This window comes from Spinacia oleracea, chromosome 3 (genome assembly GCF_020520425.1).
Source record: "Spinacia oleracea cultivar Varoflay chromosome 3, BTI_SOV_V1, whole genome shotgun sequence".
Lineage (NCBI taxonomy): Eukaryota > Viridiplantae > Streptophyta > Magnoliopsida > Caryophyllales > Amaranthaceae > Spinacia > Spinacia oleracea.
This window is the reverse complement of record NC_079489.1, coordinates 66,183,825-66,201,409: the sequence shown is the minus strand read 5'-3', so window position 1 is coordinate 66,201,409 and position 17,585 is coordinate 66,183,825. Positions and strand designations below refer to the sequence as shown.

Here is a 17,585-nt window from a genome sequence, read left to right as displayed (position 1 = left end):
AAGTTTTGAAAGAAAAATTCAGCCATACACTTGCACTAACCTAGCCGAAAATCTATACTACCTTAAGGGCGATTCTAGTTGGTCAAACTTGAGGCGGATCCGGACGTACTGTGGACTATCTACGGAGGGACGACATTTAGAGTCCTAAAGACTTGTTCTTGTTCGGTTCGGGCGCAGCTAGGGAAGCAACGCTACAAAGTGTATGCATCTATACAATGCTAAATGATTATGTGTAAATAATATGCTTTCCTGGCTTTATGGTTTTTCCGCATGATTTATGTATTGTCATATGTATCATAACCTAACACAAAGTCCTCTGGTGGTGGTTCTGAAACCCTAGTTTCTGGGCAACCACCGCAAGCAGTGGTGGTGAACGATGGTCCTGATGACGTTGATTAAAAATTTGAGGGTGCATATTCGTGGTCCTAAGTTTGTGGGTGTTGCATGTCTACGAAGGGGAGTTTTCTCTTCTTCCCTCTCTCTCTCTCTCTCTATTTCTGGCTTTCCCTTTAGAATACATGTTTAGCTGTTGTTGAAATGTAGGCCAACAAGTGTGATCTCTTGCTGGCAGGGATGGATTTGTTGTTTGTTGAAGGAGATTAGTTGTTGCATGTGGAGTTTGGAGGGTTTATTCAAGATTTATGCCCCCGTTTTTGTTCATGAAATATGCCCCTTTTTTGATTCATGATTATATGTCCCTGTTTTGATTCATGATTATATTCCCCTGTGATTAATCAAAATCATTTGCCCCTATTTTGATTAATGGATTGATGTGTTATGATGATATGTCCCCTTTGAATTGCCATGTTTGGTAGTGAAAAAATTGAATTTTTTTTATGTTATTGATCATACATGATAAAATTGACGAAGTTGATCAAACTTGATAAAATTGATGAGTCTTTTTACTTGATGCAATTGCCATGTTTAAAAAGGATAACATTTGTCCCTTTGTTTGGTGATCATATGTCCCCATTTGATGATCCCATGTGTGGTGTTCATGAGTTATGTTGTCCCTGATGTGTTCATATGTCCCTGTGTTTTTGACCCTCCTTCCTAAATAAGTGTCACAATATGCCCCTGATGTGTTGGTTTGTGATGAGTCTTCAATGTGTCCATGTTGTGCTGGTCTGTGATGAGTCTTTCAATTTGCTGAGAACTATCCATGTATAATAAACCACAGTGCGCCATTAGCATCCAGTCATTGGCTGTTTGAGGCTTTTGTGTGCTAATGGTTTATTTACATGGTGTGCTTCGATGAAGCTTGGGGACATCTGAGATCAAAGTATCATGATTTGTTTTGGCTTTCCGATCTTTTGCTAGTTTTCATGTGTTAGGACACGAATAATTTCCTTCACATATAAACTAGCATTAGATCGGGAAGGCAATTCATGTCTTGTTTTATACACTTCCTCTTAACTTATGAACTTGTTTTGGCCTTTCTATCTTTTGCCAATTTTCATGTATTAAGAAACGAATAATTTCCTTTACATATAAACTGACATTAAATAGAGAGAGCAATTCATTTCTTGTTAGTGGAGTTGTTAAATGTCCCTTTAAGAACCTTTGTTGTGTGTGATCAGTGATGAGTCTTTCATACGCTGAGAAATAAATCCATTAAACTATTACCACTCGTGCTGCCACTAGTATCAATTTTGATGTTTTTTAGGCGCTAAGTGTTTGTAGTTTGGATTTATTTCTATGATGCTTGGGGACATTCTGAAATCAATATTGTCATGATTTGTTTAGTTGAGTCTATATGATATTGTCATATTTGATGTGTGATGAGGCTATAAATGATTACATTGTTGATTTCCTAAAATTTCATTCATTCAAGTTTTCAAAAGGTTACATTTCTTACAAAATGTTTTGCATACATGTATTGATTACAATCAAGCTTCCAAAAAGTGACTACTTGGCCCAAAATAATACATGTCCCCAAAACAAACAAGTGTTGTACCCTCGTATCATCCCAAAATCCTTAGTCCCCTAGATGGTCTGGTTGGGTCTTGTATGTCTTCCCATTCTTCCCATTATGCACTTGATCTGTTTCCTTGTGCACTTGAGCTTTCTAGTATGTCTTCCATTGCTTGCCTTGCTCTATTTTGTTGTGCATTAGAGCTTTCTGGTATGTCTTCCATTGCTTGCCTTGCTCTGTTTTGTTGTGCATTAGCCCTTGCTGCCTCGATTGTGTCTGTTTGTGCATTTGGAATTTGTGGCCTGACTTGTGCATTATCCCTTGCTGCCTCGTTTTCTGTACCATATAATAAGTCTCAACCTTCATGTACTGCCCACATTGGTGCAATGACTTGAATTGGAAGTCTTCCTTGACTAAAAAGTCTTGCCTTGTTCACATGTGGTAAATCATAATCATTGGAACCCTTTGCCTTTAACATCTCATTCATAACATATTGATATGATAACCACACATTCCCAAGTGTTCTTGCTTCTAATTCATAGTATGCTTGATTCACCGCATCAATCATATCATCAACATCCTTAGGCATTTTTTTATGCATCAAAGATTGAATACTTCTGAAAAAATCCAAGTCTAGAATGTTTATGTCGGGGCTGTTTGGAGTCTCCTTGTTGATGTGCTTGTTGCCATTGTGGATCAGAATGAGTAATGTGCGTTCTTGCATTGTCTTGTTGTATGAATATTATTTTTGGTCCTTCACTTGGTGGCCATTTCTGCATGATTGCCGGAACAATTTGATTGATGAGCATGTCCCTTGTCTCTTCTTTTCTGACTGATTCAACCATTTTGGTGCCATTGTCCCCTTGTCTCTGTTCTTTGATGTCCTCTTTGCTGCTTCTTGATAAGTGAATGGAAATATGCCCAATTTCCCGTCAAATGTGCATTCATCGTTTTCATTGAACCTTGGTCTTGCCACTGCTGCTGTGAACATCACCTTTGGTATGAACTTGCTTGACTTACCTGATCTGTATTTGCCCCGTTCATTTTTCCCTTAGTGCACCCTTTGTTGTTTTTTGGTCAAGTAGAACCTTTTCCACTTCTCATCAATGTGTACATAGTCAAACATTGGTTGATATTGCCTCTTTGTTTATGGAGTGTCCCCTTCTAGTAAATCTAGAACCTACTTGACCCTTTGTAGCATAATAGGGTCGTGCAAACCGGGATGTAGAGGGTTTGTGTGTGGTCTAACATCACCTCGTTTGATCATTCTTCAAAGTGTTGTTCCACCAATATGTAACATTTCAGCCAAATCCCTTATGCATATTCTATCCCCCATGCCTAATTCTATTCTGTGATGCTGTCTTGTGCAACTTGAATTCTTTTCCTGCCTGCATTTTTTTGCCTTGGTTGCCATATTGTATCTTCTGAATGCTTCTTTTTGTGCCTTTGCTGTCTTCCATATTCTTGAGACTGTTCTTGGATGACAATTGTAGATTCGAGCGACGTGTTTAATGGCCCCATAGTAGGGTTTGCCCTTGTCCTCTTTGCTGTGATTGTTCAAAAGCCGCATTAGGATTTGCAACCGCGTGTCACAGCTGAGCCTTGGCTTCTTTTTGCGCTGATGACCCAGTGGCCCGTACCTTTGTTGTTGGAAATATTCAGTGGGTTCATTGGATGCTGGTTCATTGAGGTCAAATGGAAAAACTATGTGTTCCATGTCCCCCGTATCTTCTGCCGGGTCATTCATATCAAAATATTGGACCTGTTCATCAATGATGTCCCCTTCTTCATCTGATTCAGGCACCCAATGATCATTGATGTTCCAAGCAGCCTCTTGCCATTGATCTTCATCATTTGTTTCCATCCGGTCTGAGCAAAAGAAGCCAAAGCAAGGAAGCTTCCCCTGTATTTTCTGTTGTTTTTTCTCTGTTTTGCTCTTGTTTTTTTGAATCTGATTTGAGTAAATTCTCTCTCCTCATGTAATAAATGAAAAATGGAGGGAAAGTCCCCTTTTGGTGCCAAAATTTTCTTCTAAAAGTGATTTGTCCCCACTTTGTTATTTCATCCGTGTGTTCTTTGATACTCAATTCCTATTGGTTGTTGGTTTTTGTTCCTGCAATTTCATTGGCTGTTTTGAAGTTAATGGATTGATGATGTGGCAGTGGTCCACATTTTTCTGATTTCTCTCTCTTTTCTCACTTTACTTTTTGTACTTTATTCAATTAAACAATTATCTACTTTATCCTTTCCCCAAAAAAAAACACTCCAAATCATTAACTCTTACACACTTTACAATTTTATTAATTACCATGCCGGAGCCCAAAAGTGACACTTTTTTAGGAACGGAGGGAGTAATAGAAAAGGGAGTGCCAACAATGTTTCTGCGTAATAGACGAAGGAACACGATCTCGTAGTACATATATTAGCAATTATATATTATTTTTTGAGGAAATATTGGTGATTGTATAAATGTGAAAGTGTATTACCTTTTGAACATAATATTGTACTAAAAATAATAGCTAAATAAAATTGTATGCATCTACTCAGATTTGCACCAATTAATTTTAAAAAATTGATCTATCAAGTGATTAACAATATTTTTTTTAGGGAAAAAGGCGTAACCATATTATTAAGAATGATCAAGAGCCGCCAAAGTCATTAGACTTTGAGGGAACGTACCAAGACATACATATTCGTTGCAATCCTAGACATACATATTATTAACAATCTTCTTCATAAGTAGAAATGTCACGCCCAATGCTATCTCAACTCTCTTTTTCTAGCTTATAGCATCTGAATGTTCTGATCACCAAAACCCCAAAATCGAATTGGATTACGGTTGAAAGAAAAAGGACGGTATATGGCCTTACAGTACCAGCTAGAAGATAAAAAAATATTGAAAAAAAAATGTGCAACAATATGCAAGTTTCGAATCATTGTTCTCTGTTGTCATCTATCAAGCAACCATGATAGACGATTGTGAAGCCGCCTTCCCCTATTGTCATCTAACAAGAACTCAACCCACACATCATGGTCCTTCCCCTTAAAACACAAGTCACTTTGTCTTCCTTCTTTCATGACAAGTTATTTCATATTATTCATTCATGAAATGGACAATTTCGCGATGCAAATTGATTGAAAATTACCTACAAAATTGTGGGAAACTATTTCATTTGACCAAGTAATGGAGAGTCGTGGGGATGGACTTGTTCTCTATCGACTGACATATCTTATATCTGATATATGTTGTCAGAAGCACCTAAACCAACTCCAATGAGATACCAATTATCTTTTTAATTAAAATATCAAAAGATCATCAGATGAACGAAGATGACAGTTCCTTCATTATCTTAAATCATTCATAACTGGCCAAAGCTGACATATCATTATAATGTTAAGCAATTGTAAATAAGCTTCAAAGTGTATGAAATTGTAAAAGAGGTGCATAGTTGGAATCGCCGACCACAGGCCACTCTCGATCTTGAGAAAATGCAGATAATGGCAAGGCCTTCAAATTGACTAATATTCTGAGTAATAAAGGCATGTAGAAAGAAAAGTTATATGATGTCTCAAGCGGATGATTACCCATAATGTGCTGAATTATTTCAGCACTCACTGTCTATCGTGTTAGTTGTTCTCTCTTCACTGAAGCTCGTTATGCCATCTACAAGCCACGATCTGACATCATTTCCTACATGGCCTTCAAGACGAATGAAAGGCTATAAAACATGCTCATAAGAATACAATCGTCAAATAACATATACATGTTGATAGGAAGCAATCATGCACCTATAGGAGAAATGAATTTGCTAGCTTAAAGGGAACATAAACCAGAAGATGGAAAATATCAGAATCAAAACAAATGTTAATAAGTAAACAAGGTGCCCGGACAGAGTCAGACAACCCTTGCTTCATATTGTGATCATTATCCAGCTTGGTCACGTGTACTCCAGTTCTTCGAATATCTTTGAAATCTAGACAGATATAAATGTGTCATAAAATAGATTTGAGGCAGGTAGGGGATGATCAGTTGACAATAAAAAGTACTATATATAACAATTGCTTAGTGTTTTCCAAACCTTTGAATAGCCAATTAATCTCCGAATGGCACAAGCTGCAAAGTTTAGTAGGAAATGAAAATCACTTGCTTATATCTCTATAGTTTTTAAGCAACCCATTCTGGAATTCCCACTCATCCTTGGTGCATAGAAAGAGGTGTCAATGATACCCCCATCTTACGCAGGAAATAAGAGACATAGACGTTTAACTTACATCATATTGCATTATTGCTAGATTAAGACTTAAGAACTTAAGAAGGTTCCTAGCTCTATGCTAGGCAGAAAGCTAATGCCACTAGGGTTTGGAACCCCCAAAAGACATCTAGCACATTCATGGAAAAATGTGGCCCTGACTTAACTCACAGCAAATGAAGCACATCTTAACACACTTTATCTTTTGCTGCAATATTTTCAAATTTTGCATCTCTAGAACTTTCAATTCATCGACAGTAGAGAAGCTTTTAATCTGCACTTATTCATTATCAATTCCTAGATTATCAGCCAATGAATTTCATGTCGAAAAGAAACACAGGAATCGACTACAAACAAGACCTTGTACATTCGGCTTTTCCTACTTTAATACAACCTTTAGTTAAATAGCAACAACTTAAGAGAATGAAGTCGATGAACCAGTACCTGCACCTGCACCTTGATAAGTCCTAGAAGCGACATCTTTTCTCTACCATTCCTAAGAGATTATACAATATCACCAATCATGGATTTTTTTTCTTCCAAAGTTTCTCTCATTTGTCTGGAAATTAGCACTGGAAAAAACAGTATACAAATTTTTCAAACATCTGTGAAGAATCATTGGTATCATTTCCATGAAGAGAACGATAGCTCTCTTGAAATATCCACAATGCACAGTGTATTGCATTTAAGTCTTACATTCATATACATGTGTAGTTAATAGGTAAATGCATCATTCATAATACATTTAGTTTGTTTTATGTTTTATCAAGGTATGATGTAGAATTATCCAGTTATAATTTCATATTAATGTTTCAAAACTATTATGATTTCGTATATGAATATGCATCCAAAGAATGGTAAGACGAATTTGCAATTTGATGAAAATTTATAAAAGGAGATTCTTACTCCATTGGACTAATAGTTTCGAAAAGAAGTATATATGTAATACTGATTTAATAGCATGTTATGAATCATGCAATTAAGAAGATTGCAAGTAAGAAGGGTTCCCGAAGAACCAATACATGGTGTTCTTAAACATCTAGCATTTTACGTTTTGCATATGAATGCCACAACATTGATAAGATATTATCAAAACTCTAAAAGATTGTTTTTGAAATGTTATCTCAAGTTCTCAACCAGTAGTTTGAGTACTTGAGAGTTACGAAATATGCATATTAATTTATTCACGGCAGAATTCTTGTACAATTAAATATGAGTTTATTCAAAATATAAGATAAAGGTATGTAATATCCTAACCGTGAATTTTATTTTATGGTCCAGGAGAACCATAAATAACAGTATATTATAGCTCCAAGTTGGACGATGATATTGTTATTTATCATATATTGTCATTAAATTATGACTAAAGAAATTTTATTGATGATTATTACTATTTCTAATCTCCAGAAGAACGTTTATATATATATCCAATATGAAAGGATAAATTTTGTAATATTATGTACAAGAAAATATATTTATTTCAAGTATTATTTTCAAAAGTTTGGTGATATAAATACTCACCTAGTGCATACAGTTGAAGATTTGAAATCCAAGTGAAATTGTGGAGAATCAACTTCAAGGAGCTTCATGTTGCTACATTTGAAAAGTTATCAACAATATTAGATTCATTGAACTAGAAGATCTCAAGAGATGTATTGATCAAGGGGAGAAAATACGCGTTGCACTCTTTTTCCCTTAACCATGGTTTTGTCCCATTGAGTTTTCTTGGTAAGGTTTTTAACGAGGTAGAATCCCAAGCGCATTACGATGAGGGTTGTACTCTTTTCCTTCACTAGGTTTTTATCCCACATGGTTTTCTAGTAAGGTTTTAATGAGGCATCGTCTCATGTACATTACATGACCGCTATATTGTTTAAGATAATGAACATCCAAAAGGAGTGTTATAAATATATTGTATTGTGGATGTCCATTATACCATTTACATCCTTATACTATATAATATATGTAACTGTACAAATTATGTCTATTAGAATAAGATCATAATCGTGAGTTTTCTCTCTTTTGTCTTTCCCTTTCTCTCTATTTTCATAACAATTTTTTTTTTTGAATTTTTGTTTTTTTATAAAAATTCCGTTGTCGTGTGACCCACAATGACCCTCTATAGTTCTCCCACTGATCGAGGGACAATTTCATGCCCTAACGGCTAACACTCTTTCCTTTTAGCCAAGTAATTTACCCATCAAATGGCAATGCAATTAATCTGAATCATTAATTTACTAAAATGATCTCAATAGTTTCCTTATAGAATAGAGATTGTGTTGTCGCATGTTTTTAAGATTTTTAAAACTCAATAAAGTCTCATAAAACAAATGCATTCTTGTTGTCGGTCCCGCATGTGCCTGTTGTGTGCACACAAGCGCCTCGATAGACTCTCGACCCGTAGCTCTTGTAATCTTGTCGCCAGTAGCCAATAAGCAAGAGTATCCAATTTGAATCAAGCACCCGCTCGTTCCCCAAACCTTGAGATTCATTTTCCGCACAATGCTTGCGCCCTTGCCGCCCTATAGGCAAGGCACCGCACGATCCGATGTCAATACACTCACAACGTGACACTCCGCCTGTTTTCAATCTTAATAATAAATAAGTAATAATAAAAACAAAACAAGTCATTGATTTTCTTCTTTATCATTTTTATTTGGATTTTTTTCAAAATTACCACCTTATAAAAGTCCACATTTTCAAACTTACTACCTTATAAAATTTTAATTTTAAATTACCACCTTATAAAATACAAACCTTCGAAGTTACCACATGTTAACGGATTCTGTCAATTTCCCCGTTAACATGTGGTAACTTTGAAGGTTTATTTATGTTTTTCCTCCAAAATTTTCATTTTTGGATTTAAAATTATCACCTTATAAAATCACAAACCTTCAAAGTTATCACCTGTTTACGAAAAAATTTAAAAAATTAACAGGTGGTAAGTTTGAAAGTTTGTGATTTTATAAGGTGGTAATTAAAATTAATTTTTTTTATAAGGTGATAAGTTTAAAAAGATGGACTTTCTAACGTGGTAATTTTAAAATTTTCCTTTTAGTATTTAGTATTTCATTTGACTCTAAAATCTTGCACCCTTTCTTTTTGGGACATACCTATTTATTTTCCCCATACCTATTCTAAGGGTGAGTTTATCCCTAGTCTTGAAGGGAGTCTTGAGGTGAGTCTCAAGCCTAAATCTTGGGATAATGTGGTAAAAGACTACACCAAGTCTTGAAGTGAGTTTGAAAATCTAAGACTCACTCAAGATTCACTTAAGACTCCACTTTTTTCTTCCTCCAATCAAATCATGCCAAATCATCAAACTTAATTTATCTTATTTCACCCAATTAAATTATTTATGGTTTATGTATTATTTTGTTTCACTTGCCTTTAAATTTATGTTCTAGATCTTTTGAATTTAATATGTTGTATTATTGTTTCTAATTTGTACGGAATATATGTCAATTTCGAAATTAACATTTTCTGCTTTTTTTTCGTTTTTTTTTCTCGAATTATAAATTACTTTGTTTTAGAGATGATCAACATGGGCCCAGCCCGACCAAAGTTCGAAAATTATCGGGTTTCGGGCAGAAGATTCTAACCCGATTTTTTTAAAAAATTTGCGAGCTTTGGACAACGCAAAACAACAATTTTAGTTATAAATTTGGTCTGGCTCGAAATTGGCCCGAAAAGCCCGCTATTTTTGGCCCGAAATAGCGGGTTTTGGGCATACAAATTGGCCCGAAGTTTGGCCCGACCCGACCTACACAATGGACAGAATTTTATGCCCTCGGCCTGACCCGGCCCGGCCCGCATGTTGATCAGGTCTACTTTGTTTGTATATAAGAAAATATAGTTTCAATATTATTTAGAAAATATACCAAAGAATAAGATATATACATAAAATATTATTTTAAGAGTTAGGTGAGTCTGAGGTGAGTCTGGAGATAATGTGTAAAATAAGGTGAATTTTGTGTGAGTTTGGATGATGAAAAAGTTAGTGGAAAACTAATATGACAGAGTCTGAAGATTGAAAGTGAGTTCAGGGTAAACTCACCATCTCTTGTAAAACGAGACAACACAAATAAAAATAAAACAAAACCCAGAAAAACCCTTAACCCAAAACAATAAACCCTGTTGGTCCTTAGTAGAGAGTTCTTGCCCCTTTCTTTTTCTCTCTTCTCTCCTATTTCGATTTTTTCGCAGTCGTAGCCCTAAAACAGGAGAGAGAAAGTAGAAAACTCCCCCAAATTAAAATGGATATGAGTAGTGATTTCGATCGTCTTCTCTTCTTTGAGCACGCTCGCAAGTCCGCTGAAGCCGCCTACACAAAAAACCCTCTCGATGCTGAGGTCTCCGCTTTATCCCCAACCTCGCTGTTTTTTTTAAGAAAATAAATAAATATTTGAGATCTTTGCTTTTAAGTTAATTGATTTATTTTGCATATTTTTGTTGCAGAATTTGACTAGATGGGGAGGAGCCTTGATTGAGTTATCTCAATTTCAAGCTCCCGAGGATTCGAAGAAGATGCTTACAGGTTTTTAGATTTTTTTATATATTAGAGAATTCATTATATTATTTATTAATAGAATGATTAGCTCTTTCATTTTAAAGGGATTTGCTTGATGGATTCTAATAAGACGAGTTAGTGTCTTAGTGAAGCTGTTATTGGAACATGTACTTGTATAATTTAAGTTCATAATATTTTGTATTTTCTAAATTATTATTATGATTTTGGGTGAATTGAAGATGCGGTGGAGAAACTAGAGGAAGCTTTGGAGATTAATCCCAAAAAACACGACGCAATGTGGTGTTTGGCAAATGCTCATACCACACATGCTTTTATGGTTCCTGACATGGATGAGGCTAAGCCTTACTTTGAGAAGGCTGCTGACTACTTTCAACAAGCAGTTGATGAGGTACAGCTCTAATAATGATAACTACTCGATATGCATTTGTTTTGATGGTTTTCGAATTCGTGTGTTAGTTTTTTTAACTAAAGGTATTTGTTTGTCCTCCTTTTGTTAGGATCCTGATAATGATTTGTATAAGAAATCCTTGGAAGTTTCTTCAAAGGTACGATATTTTTTCACTCTTCATTAAGAGCACACTTTTGTATTGTTTTTTTAAGGTGTTAGTAATATATTGCTTGGCGGTGAGAGAGATGACTCTTAGCATCACTTCACTGACCTGGTGAAGTTTATTTTCTTTCTGATGTGAATTCGGCCTCACCTCGTTTCTTTTCATGATTTACTACTAGTAGGACATATTTTGCAATATTAGGATTTAGGACAAGTATTATATTGGCTTTTGATAAACACTTACTTTGATTTAAAGTTTGCTGAACTAAGTGGTACTTTGGTTGACATTCAAACTAAACTTGAAGTTTCATAGTGGAAACTGGAAAGTGTAATCTTGTTTGGTTGATAAAAACAGTCGTGCAACTTCCCAGAAAATGCAGGAGGTTGATGCAGCAAGTTCGTCACCTCATTAGTTCTAGTAGAATTTCTTTAATCAACCAACATGTTCTGACAAGTTTGAGACAAGAAGTTTAGAATGCCATTTCCGTAAAATGTAACTTCCTTTGGTCTGGTCCAACATAGCCAACTTTTCTGATTCAATATTATTTTGCACTTATAATATCAATGCTCTATCTATTACTTGCCAGTTTAATAGTTCCAAGGTTATACTCCATTACTTGTTAGCTTTGCATTATAGTATTAAATTTCATAGATGACTAGCTTATTTACATTCATTTAGAATGTCTGGCTCTTTTTTCTTAGGATTTGTATGTGACACTTTTCTTTTAGTGCTTTTAAAAATATAAATTTTATTAAAAGTAGAATTGGTTTTTGTTGCTTGAAGTTTTCTTTAGGAATTACTCACGATAATCAGTTTTTATAATATCTCCATGTGGTGTTTGGGTGTTGGGGCTTTATCTATTTTTAAAGGTTGTTCCTCATTTTAAAGAAATGCCTTCCTTCTGATAATAATCAACCCGACTGGATAATTTTACTTTCATGTGAGCTAATAACTCTGTTGGAAGAAGATTTCCTTGCAGAATGAAACCTTGGGTTAACACTATAGCTCATGTATTATACATGGCTCAAAATCTGCTGTATGTTTTAAGTAACGATCTGGCAGAGGGTTACTTGTAAATTTGTAATACATGTTTCAAATACGGTTTGGCACTTCACTAAGAGGGTTACTTGTAATACATGTTTCAAATACGGTTTGGATCAGGCTGCTTTTATGTTAAACTTCTTACTTAGATCTAGGCTGGAGCTTTGTTCAAATAATTGTGTTTTTGTTAGTTAAGCGATTAGGAAAATTGTGCAGATTAAGAGAATAAATTAGTGGCATCTCATACCCTTCGACCCTAATGACTAAAGGTTAATCTTCGCCAAAAATTCTGCATTACTGCAACTCATACTCTTAATAGTAAATAGAAGGTCTGTCTAGTACTCTAGTTGCCTTTGTATTCCATAATTTCCTTACCGGTATATCTTTCAAACAGGGGGCTAGAGTTGGAGGGTTATATGAAACATTTCTACACGTATGTCAAAGAGTTAGAGCAGATGCTAGCTTTCTCGATGTATAAACTGTTTTAATTGTATTGGGTGGGTGGGTGGGTTGGGGGGGGGGGGGGGGGGTTTAACGACCTTGCTGCATTTCAAACCAGTTTCTATTTGGATTCTATTTCCCTTGTTTTCTGGAAGTGAAACGACCACTGTGCAATTCAAGCCAGTTTCTATATTGGTATTTATCCATTTTGTTTGTTTGTACTCCCTCCTTCCCAATTTCTTTTTTCCGTTCGTCTCAAGTTGCCATAATCCCTTTTATGGCATGGACCCACTAATATTTTATTACATCTCTCTTAACACTACCAAAAGTTATGGCCTCGCATCCTCTCACATTCAATTAAAAAAAAATCCACGAGTATATACTAAATGCATTTGGCATAGTATTACCCCTCTTAAGCTTTTGTGTAGTATGGACTTTTTTGTGCTTGCTTTGATGAATTGTGGTCCTGTTTGTTTCTTCGACATTTGATATTGAAGCTGTTTTAAATTGATTTTCAAGGGCCAATTGGAAATAGTCTCTTTCTTATCTGTTAAATATTTACAAATGTTCACTCCCTCCATTAGGTCCTTACTCCAAAACCCAAGGCAGGAGCTTTTTGAGAGGTGTTGTGGTAATTTTGAAGTTAATGCTTACCCTGTTATAAAATTTGTTTGTTTCCACTTTTTATGTTTCTTTTTATGTGATGCACTGTAAAAGATTTTATAGCAGTTAGTCAAGACGAGGAGAAAATCTCATTTCTTGGAGTAGTGCAGATCCATCAGATTTTAATAGAAAAGCAAATAACCATGTGTCTTAATGTATTATGCATATCTTTGACCTTGACCACAGTATTATGCAACCAGAAGATTACTACTCCCTTTATGTGTTATAAAATTTTATCACTCTGGGGATTGGCCTGGTGATTATGAAAGTATTTGAAGTAGAACAAAAGAAGGAAAATGGATAGGAGGGACAGAATTAAAGTAAGATAGTAGGATGGAGATCATTCTGTTGGTGTGAGAAAAGGGTTGATGTGATATGGGAAGAGTCATTTGTAACTCAATGTAGCAATATGAATTTTGGGGACTGCCTTTAAAGTGTGGAAAACATTAAGGTACAGTTGAAGTTATGTTTTGACTGTTTTTTGTCATTTGAAGCTTTTGTGTAACAATAGTGGATATGTGCTCTTATTCTTTGGGTGCTCTGGTACTGAATTTGACTTATCTGAAATTTTATTAACTTGTTTGGACCTATGCTCTGAACTTACTTTTTAACTTTTACTCTCTTTTATGGGAACTTATTACTCCATAGAACTTATTGATCGTCTTCGGGGACTATTTTTTGGGAACTCTTTAGTTTGGAACTTGTTAGAACTTAATCAGGTACAGGGCTATAAGATATTTGCCTAGCGAATATTAATTATATGAGTATCTACGTATTATGTCGTTGATGGGATTATGCAACATATTTGTAGGCTCCGGAGCTACATGCTGAGATCCACAAACAACAAGCCTTTAGCCAACAGGCTATGGGTGGTGGACCTTCATCTTCTAGTTCCACTAAGGTAATACGAAGTAATTTGTATTTTTTTGGGTTATTATTGAATGCTTGCTATCGCTGTGTTAATCTTGCAACCATAAAATGATTATGCTTCTTTCTCAGACTGCCACAAAAAAGAAGAAATCCAACGATTTCACGTATGATGTGTTGGGATGGGTGATTCTTGCAGCTGGTATTGTGGTGTGGTTAGGATTTGCGAAGAACCAAGTTCCCCCTCCGCCTCCAAGATAATCTCTTCTTTTTTATAGCATGGCCTAAGTTTTGTCAAGAAGTTGGCCGCCTGTTGTCTGAGAATTATTGGATTTTTGCATGGAAAACCCCGGAGAGAGGGGTTGCAGTTCATTTGTCGCTCTTAAATTAAATTTATTGTCTAGTTTCTAGTTTAGTTGGAGTATATTTGTTTACCTTCGAAAAGAATAAAAAAAAATATACCATGTACGCCGTATTTGTTAGTAGTACTTCAAGATCATTCATGATTGGAGCTTTCTTACAAGGTTGAATTCTAAGAGGGTGTTTGGTTTGCCATTTTTTGGTACAAGGTATGAGTTAGGAATGAGCAAGACCAACATAGTATTTGTTTGGTTTGTTCGGAATAAGCAAAGCCAATTTATAAATCCATACACCAAAACCATAAGGTATGGGGTTTAAATCTCAAGGGGAAGGTTGTTATGGCGTATATCCTTAGGTATCAAATTAAAGAAAAAATATATGTTCTTGGGCAAAATCAAGCGTATGGTATTAAGAGTTAAGTTCCAACCTCGTACCACCCTTGTTTCATTCCTGATTTCAGGCCCATATGACTTTGACGAATTGGTTTGTTACTAATGGGTTTGGATAATTAGGTTATACACTTTTTTTTGGGTCAAAATGAGTTACTGCATTAATTACTTAACATACAACATATAGAGTTTGTTTAACTAGCTCCACTCCTCGTGGAGGCAAAAATATAGCCACTTATGGCACAACTACTACGAAGCAAGCTTGCTTCCAAAAAATGAGTGCCATTGTTAGTAGAGATATCACTAGATAAACATGGGGGTGGGGTAATTTCAATGCCTTGATCCAGCAGACTCAGCCGGTCTTTGGCCTTTTTTGCCACATAGTCCACCTCCATAAGCTGCTCTCTTCTTCTTAATAGTCCACCTCCATAAGCTGCTCTCTTCTTCTGAATTTCACCAAGAGGCTTCCTTGGATTCTTTGCAACTCCCTACATTTACCATACAGGTTAGTGAGCCATGATGTTGGTGCTAGATCATCGTTAATATTTTCTACTGCCACCTTGCAATCTGATATAATGGTAACACTCTGCCAAGTCTGTCTTATAGCCCATGAGATAGCCATCAGAATGGCTTGTGATTCTGCAGCATTGGCTGTGATTGTGGTGAATGTACCAGCTATACCAGCAATGAATATGTGCTCTGAATCCCTACAAACAATGGCATAGGAAGCAAGAAGAATGGAAGTACAGAAAGTAGCATCACGTTTAACAATAAACTTGGTTTGGACAGGAGGATCCATATGCATTGGTCTAGTCTGTTGGGTTAATTGAGTGTTTGTACTTTGAAATTCTTAAGATAACCAGAGTGTCTGCTGACACCAAGGGCCAATGGCTTTGTTTTCTTTCTGGAAGGTCCACAGGTTTCTTCTATTCCATATATTCCAAAGGCTAGAGACCGCTTCAGTTCAAGTGGAATTAATAATATTAATCCACAGCTTACTCTTGACTGAACCCGTAGGGTCACACAAATAGTACGTGAACGGATCAAATATTTAAGTGAAAATATTATTCATTAAATACTCTATTTATGAACATTCATAAACGACGGATCTCGGTTCCAGTGAGAGCTGAAATCGTCAAAAGGCAAAATATAGAATACTCCAGAAATGATAATATTGCCGGAAAAGGAAATATGGATCATAACGGAAATATAAATATTATCCAAGTCGTAGATGTTGCCGGAAAATGAAACATGGTTATCGAAAAATATTATCGGAAATAGAAATATTGCCGGAATCGGAAATATTGCCGGAATCGGAAATATTACTGGAATCAGAAATATTGTCGGAAAAGGAAATTATTTCCGGAATCGAAAATATTAACGGAAACGTAAATATTTGTTCGAATCGGAAATGAATACCGGAATCGGAAAACAAATCGGAAGCGCCCAACGAGATGGGCCGCGTGCTGCTTGCTCCCACGCCCAGTGCGCATGGCCCGAGCAAAGCAGCAGCGCCCATTCGTGGGCTGCGAGCTGCGTGTTGCAAGACCAAGCACTCGTGGCTGCGGGCTATGGGGCTGCGTGCTACACGACCAAAGCCTTGGCCGGTTAGGATTGCTTGCTTGTCAAGTAATCGTGTTTTCCTAATTTTACTAAAATTAGATGTTTTAGTTAAATATGAAATACTTAGTATTTGATTAAACGTAAAATTCTAATGTTATTAATTAATTAGAATCCTTATGGATTTAGTTAATCGATTCCTAGTAGAATTCTAACTCCTCTATTTCCACCCTATAAATATGTGGTTCATGATCACAATTTATAATGCAATTCAATATACTATTCCAACACATTAAATTTAAGGGAGAATTTGATACTTGCCTATCACCATTGTGAGTTTCCCGAGTGCACATAAAACCTTATAGAATATTCTAGTTGGTTGAATCTAAGGCGGATCGGAACGTGCTGTGGACTATCTATGGAGGGGTGACATTTGGAGTCCTATACTTGTTCTTGTTCGGTTCGGGAGCATCTAGGGAAGACACGCATCACATAGTATGTATACTAAATTATGCTAATTGACTATGTGGCAATTGATTTCAATTCCTGGCTTTATGGTTTTTCCGCATGAATTATATTGTTTATATTATCATAACCTAACAGTGGTATCACGGGCCTCTAATTAATTCCATAATCAATCATAGTTAAAATGAATTAAATTTTATAAATTTGCAATGAATTAAAGGGGTGATTAATTTCGTGTATGTATTTAATTGCAAATTCGTGAGATTATTTGATTATATGTTCGCATGATTTTTCTGCAGTTTTGTCAATAATGGTCGGAATCTTATGTTCTTATAGTGAATTTTGCATGTAAACGACGTTTTAAAATTTTGACAAAAATCAGAGTTGATGCCGAACCCAGACTTCCCAAATTCGAAGCCTAACTATGACGTTTCGGAGGTTTTAGTTTTTCGAATGCAAAATTTGTAATTTTTATGATGTTAAATTAAATATTTGCGAATCTTATATGTAAATCTTGAATCTATGATTTACCTACTGTATATGTTTAACAAT

The 17,585-nt window shown here is 35.7% G+C and overlaps 1 protein-coding gene across 1 annotated transcript; it reads left to right on the top strand.

Annotated features, from left to right (window-relative positions):
- The first annotated feature begins 10,292 nt into the window (after nt 1–10,292).
- LOC110783523 (mitochondrial import receptor subunit TOM20) lies at nt 10,293–14,789 on the top strand. The gene is made up of 6 exons (XM_021987874.2): nt 10,293–10,517; nt 10,624–10,702; nt 10,915–11,084; nt 11,194–11,241; nt 14,204–14,293; nt 14,392–14,789. The coding sequence occupies exons 1-6, from the start codon at nt 10,422–10,424 to the stop codon at nt 14,518–14,520; spliced, it is 612 nt and encodes a 203-aa protein (XP_021843566.1). The 5' UTR covers nt 10,293–10,421; the 3' UTR covers nt 14,521–14,789.
- Nucleotides 14,790–17,585: the final 2,796 nt, after the last annotated feature.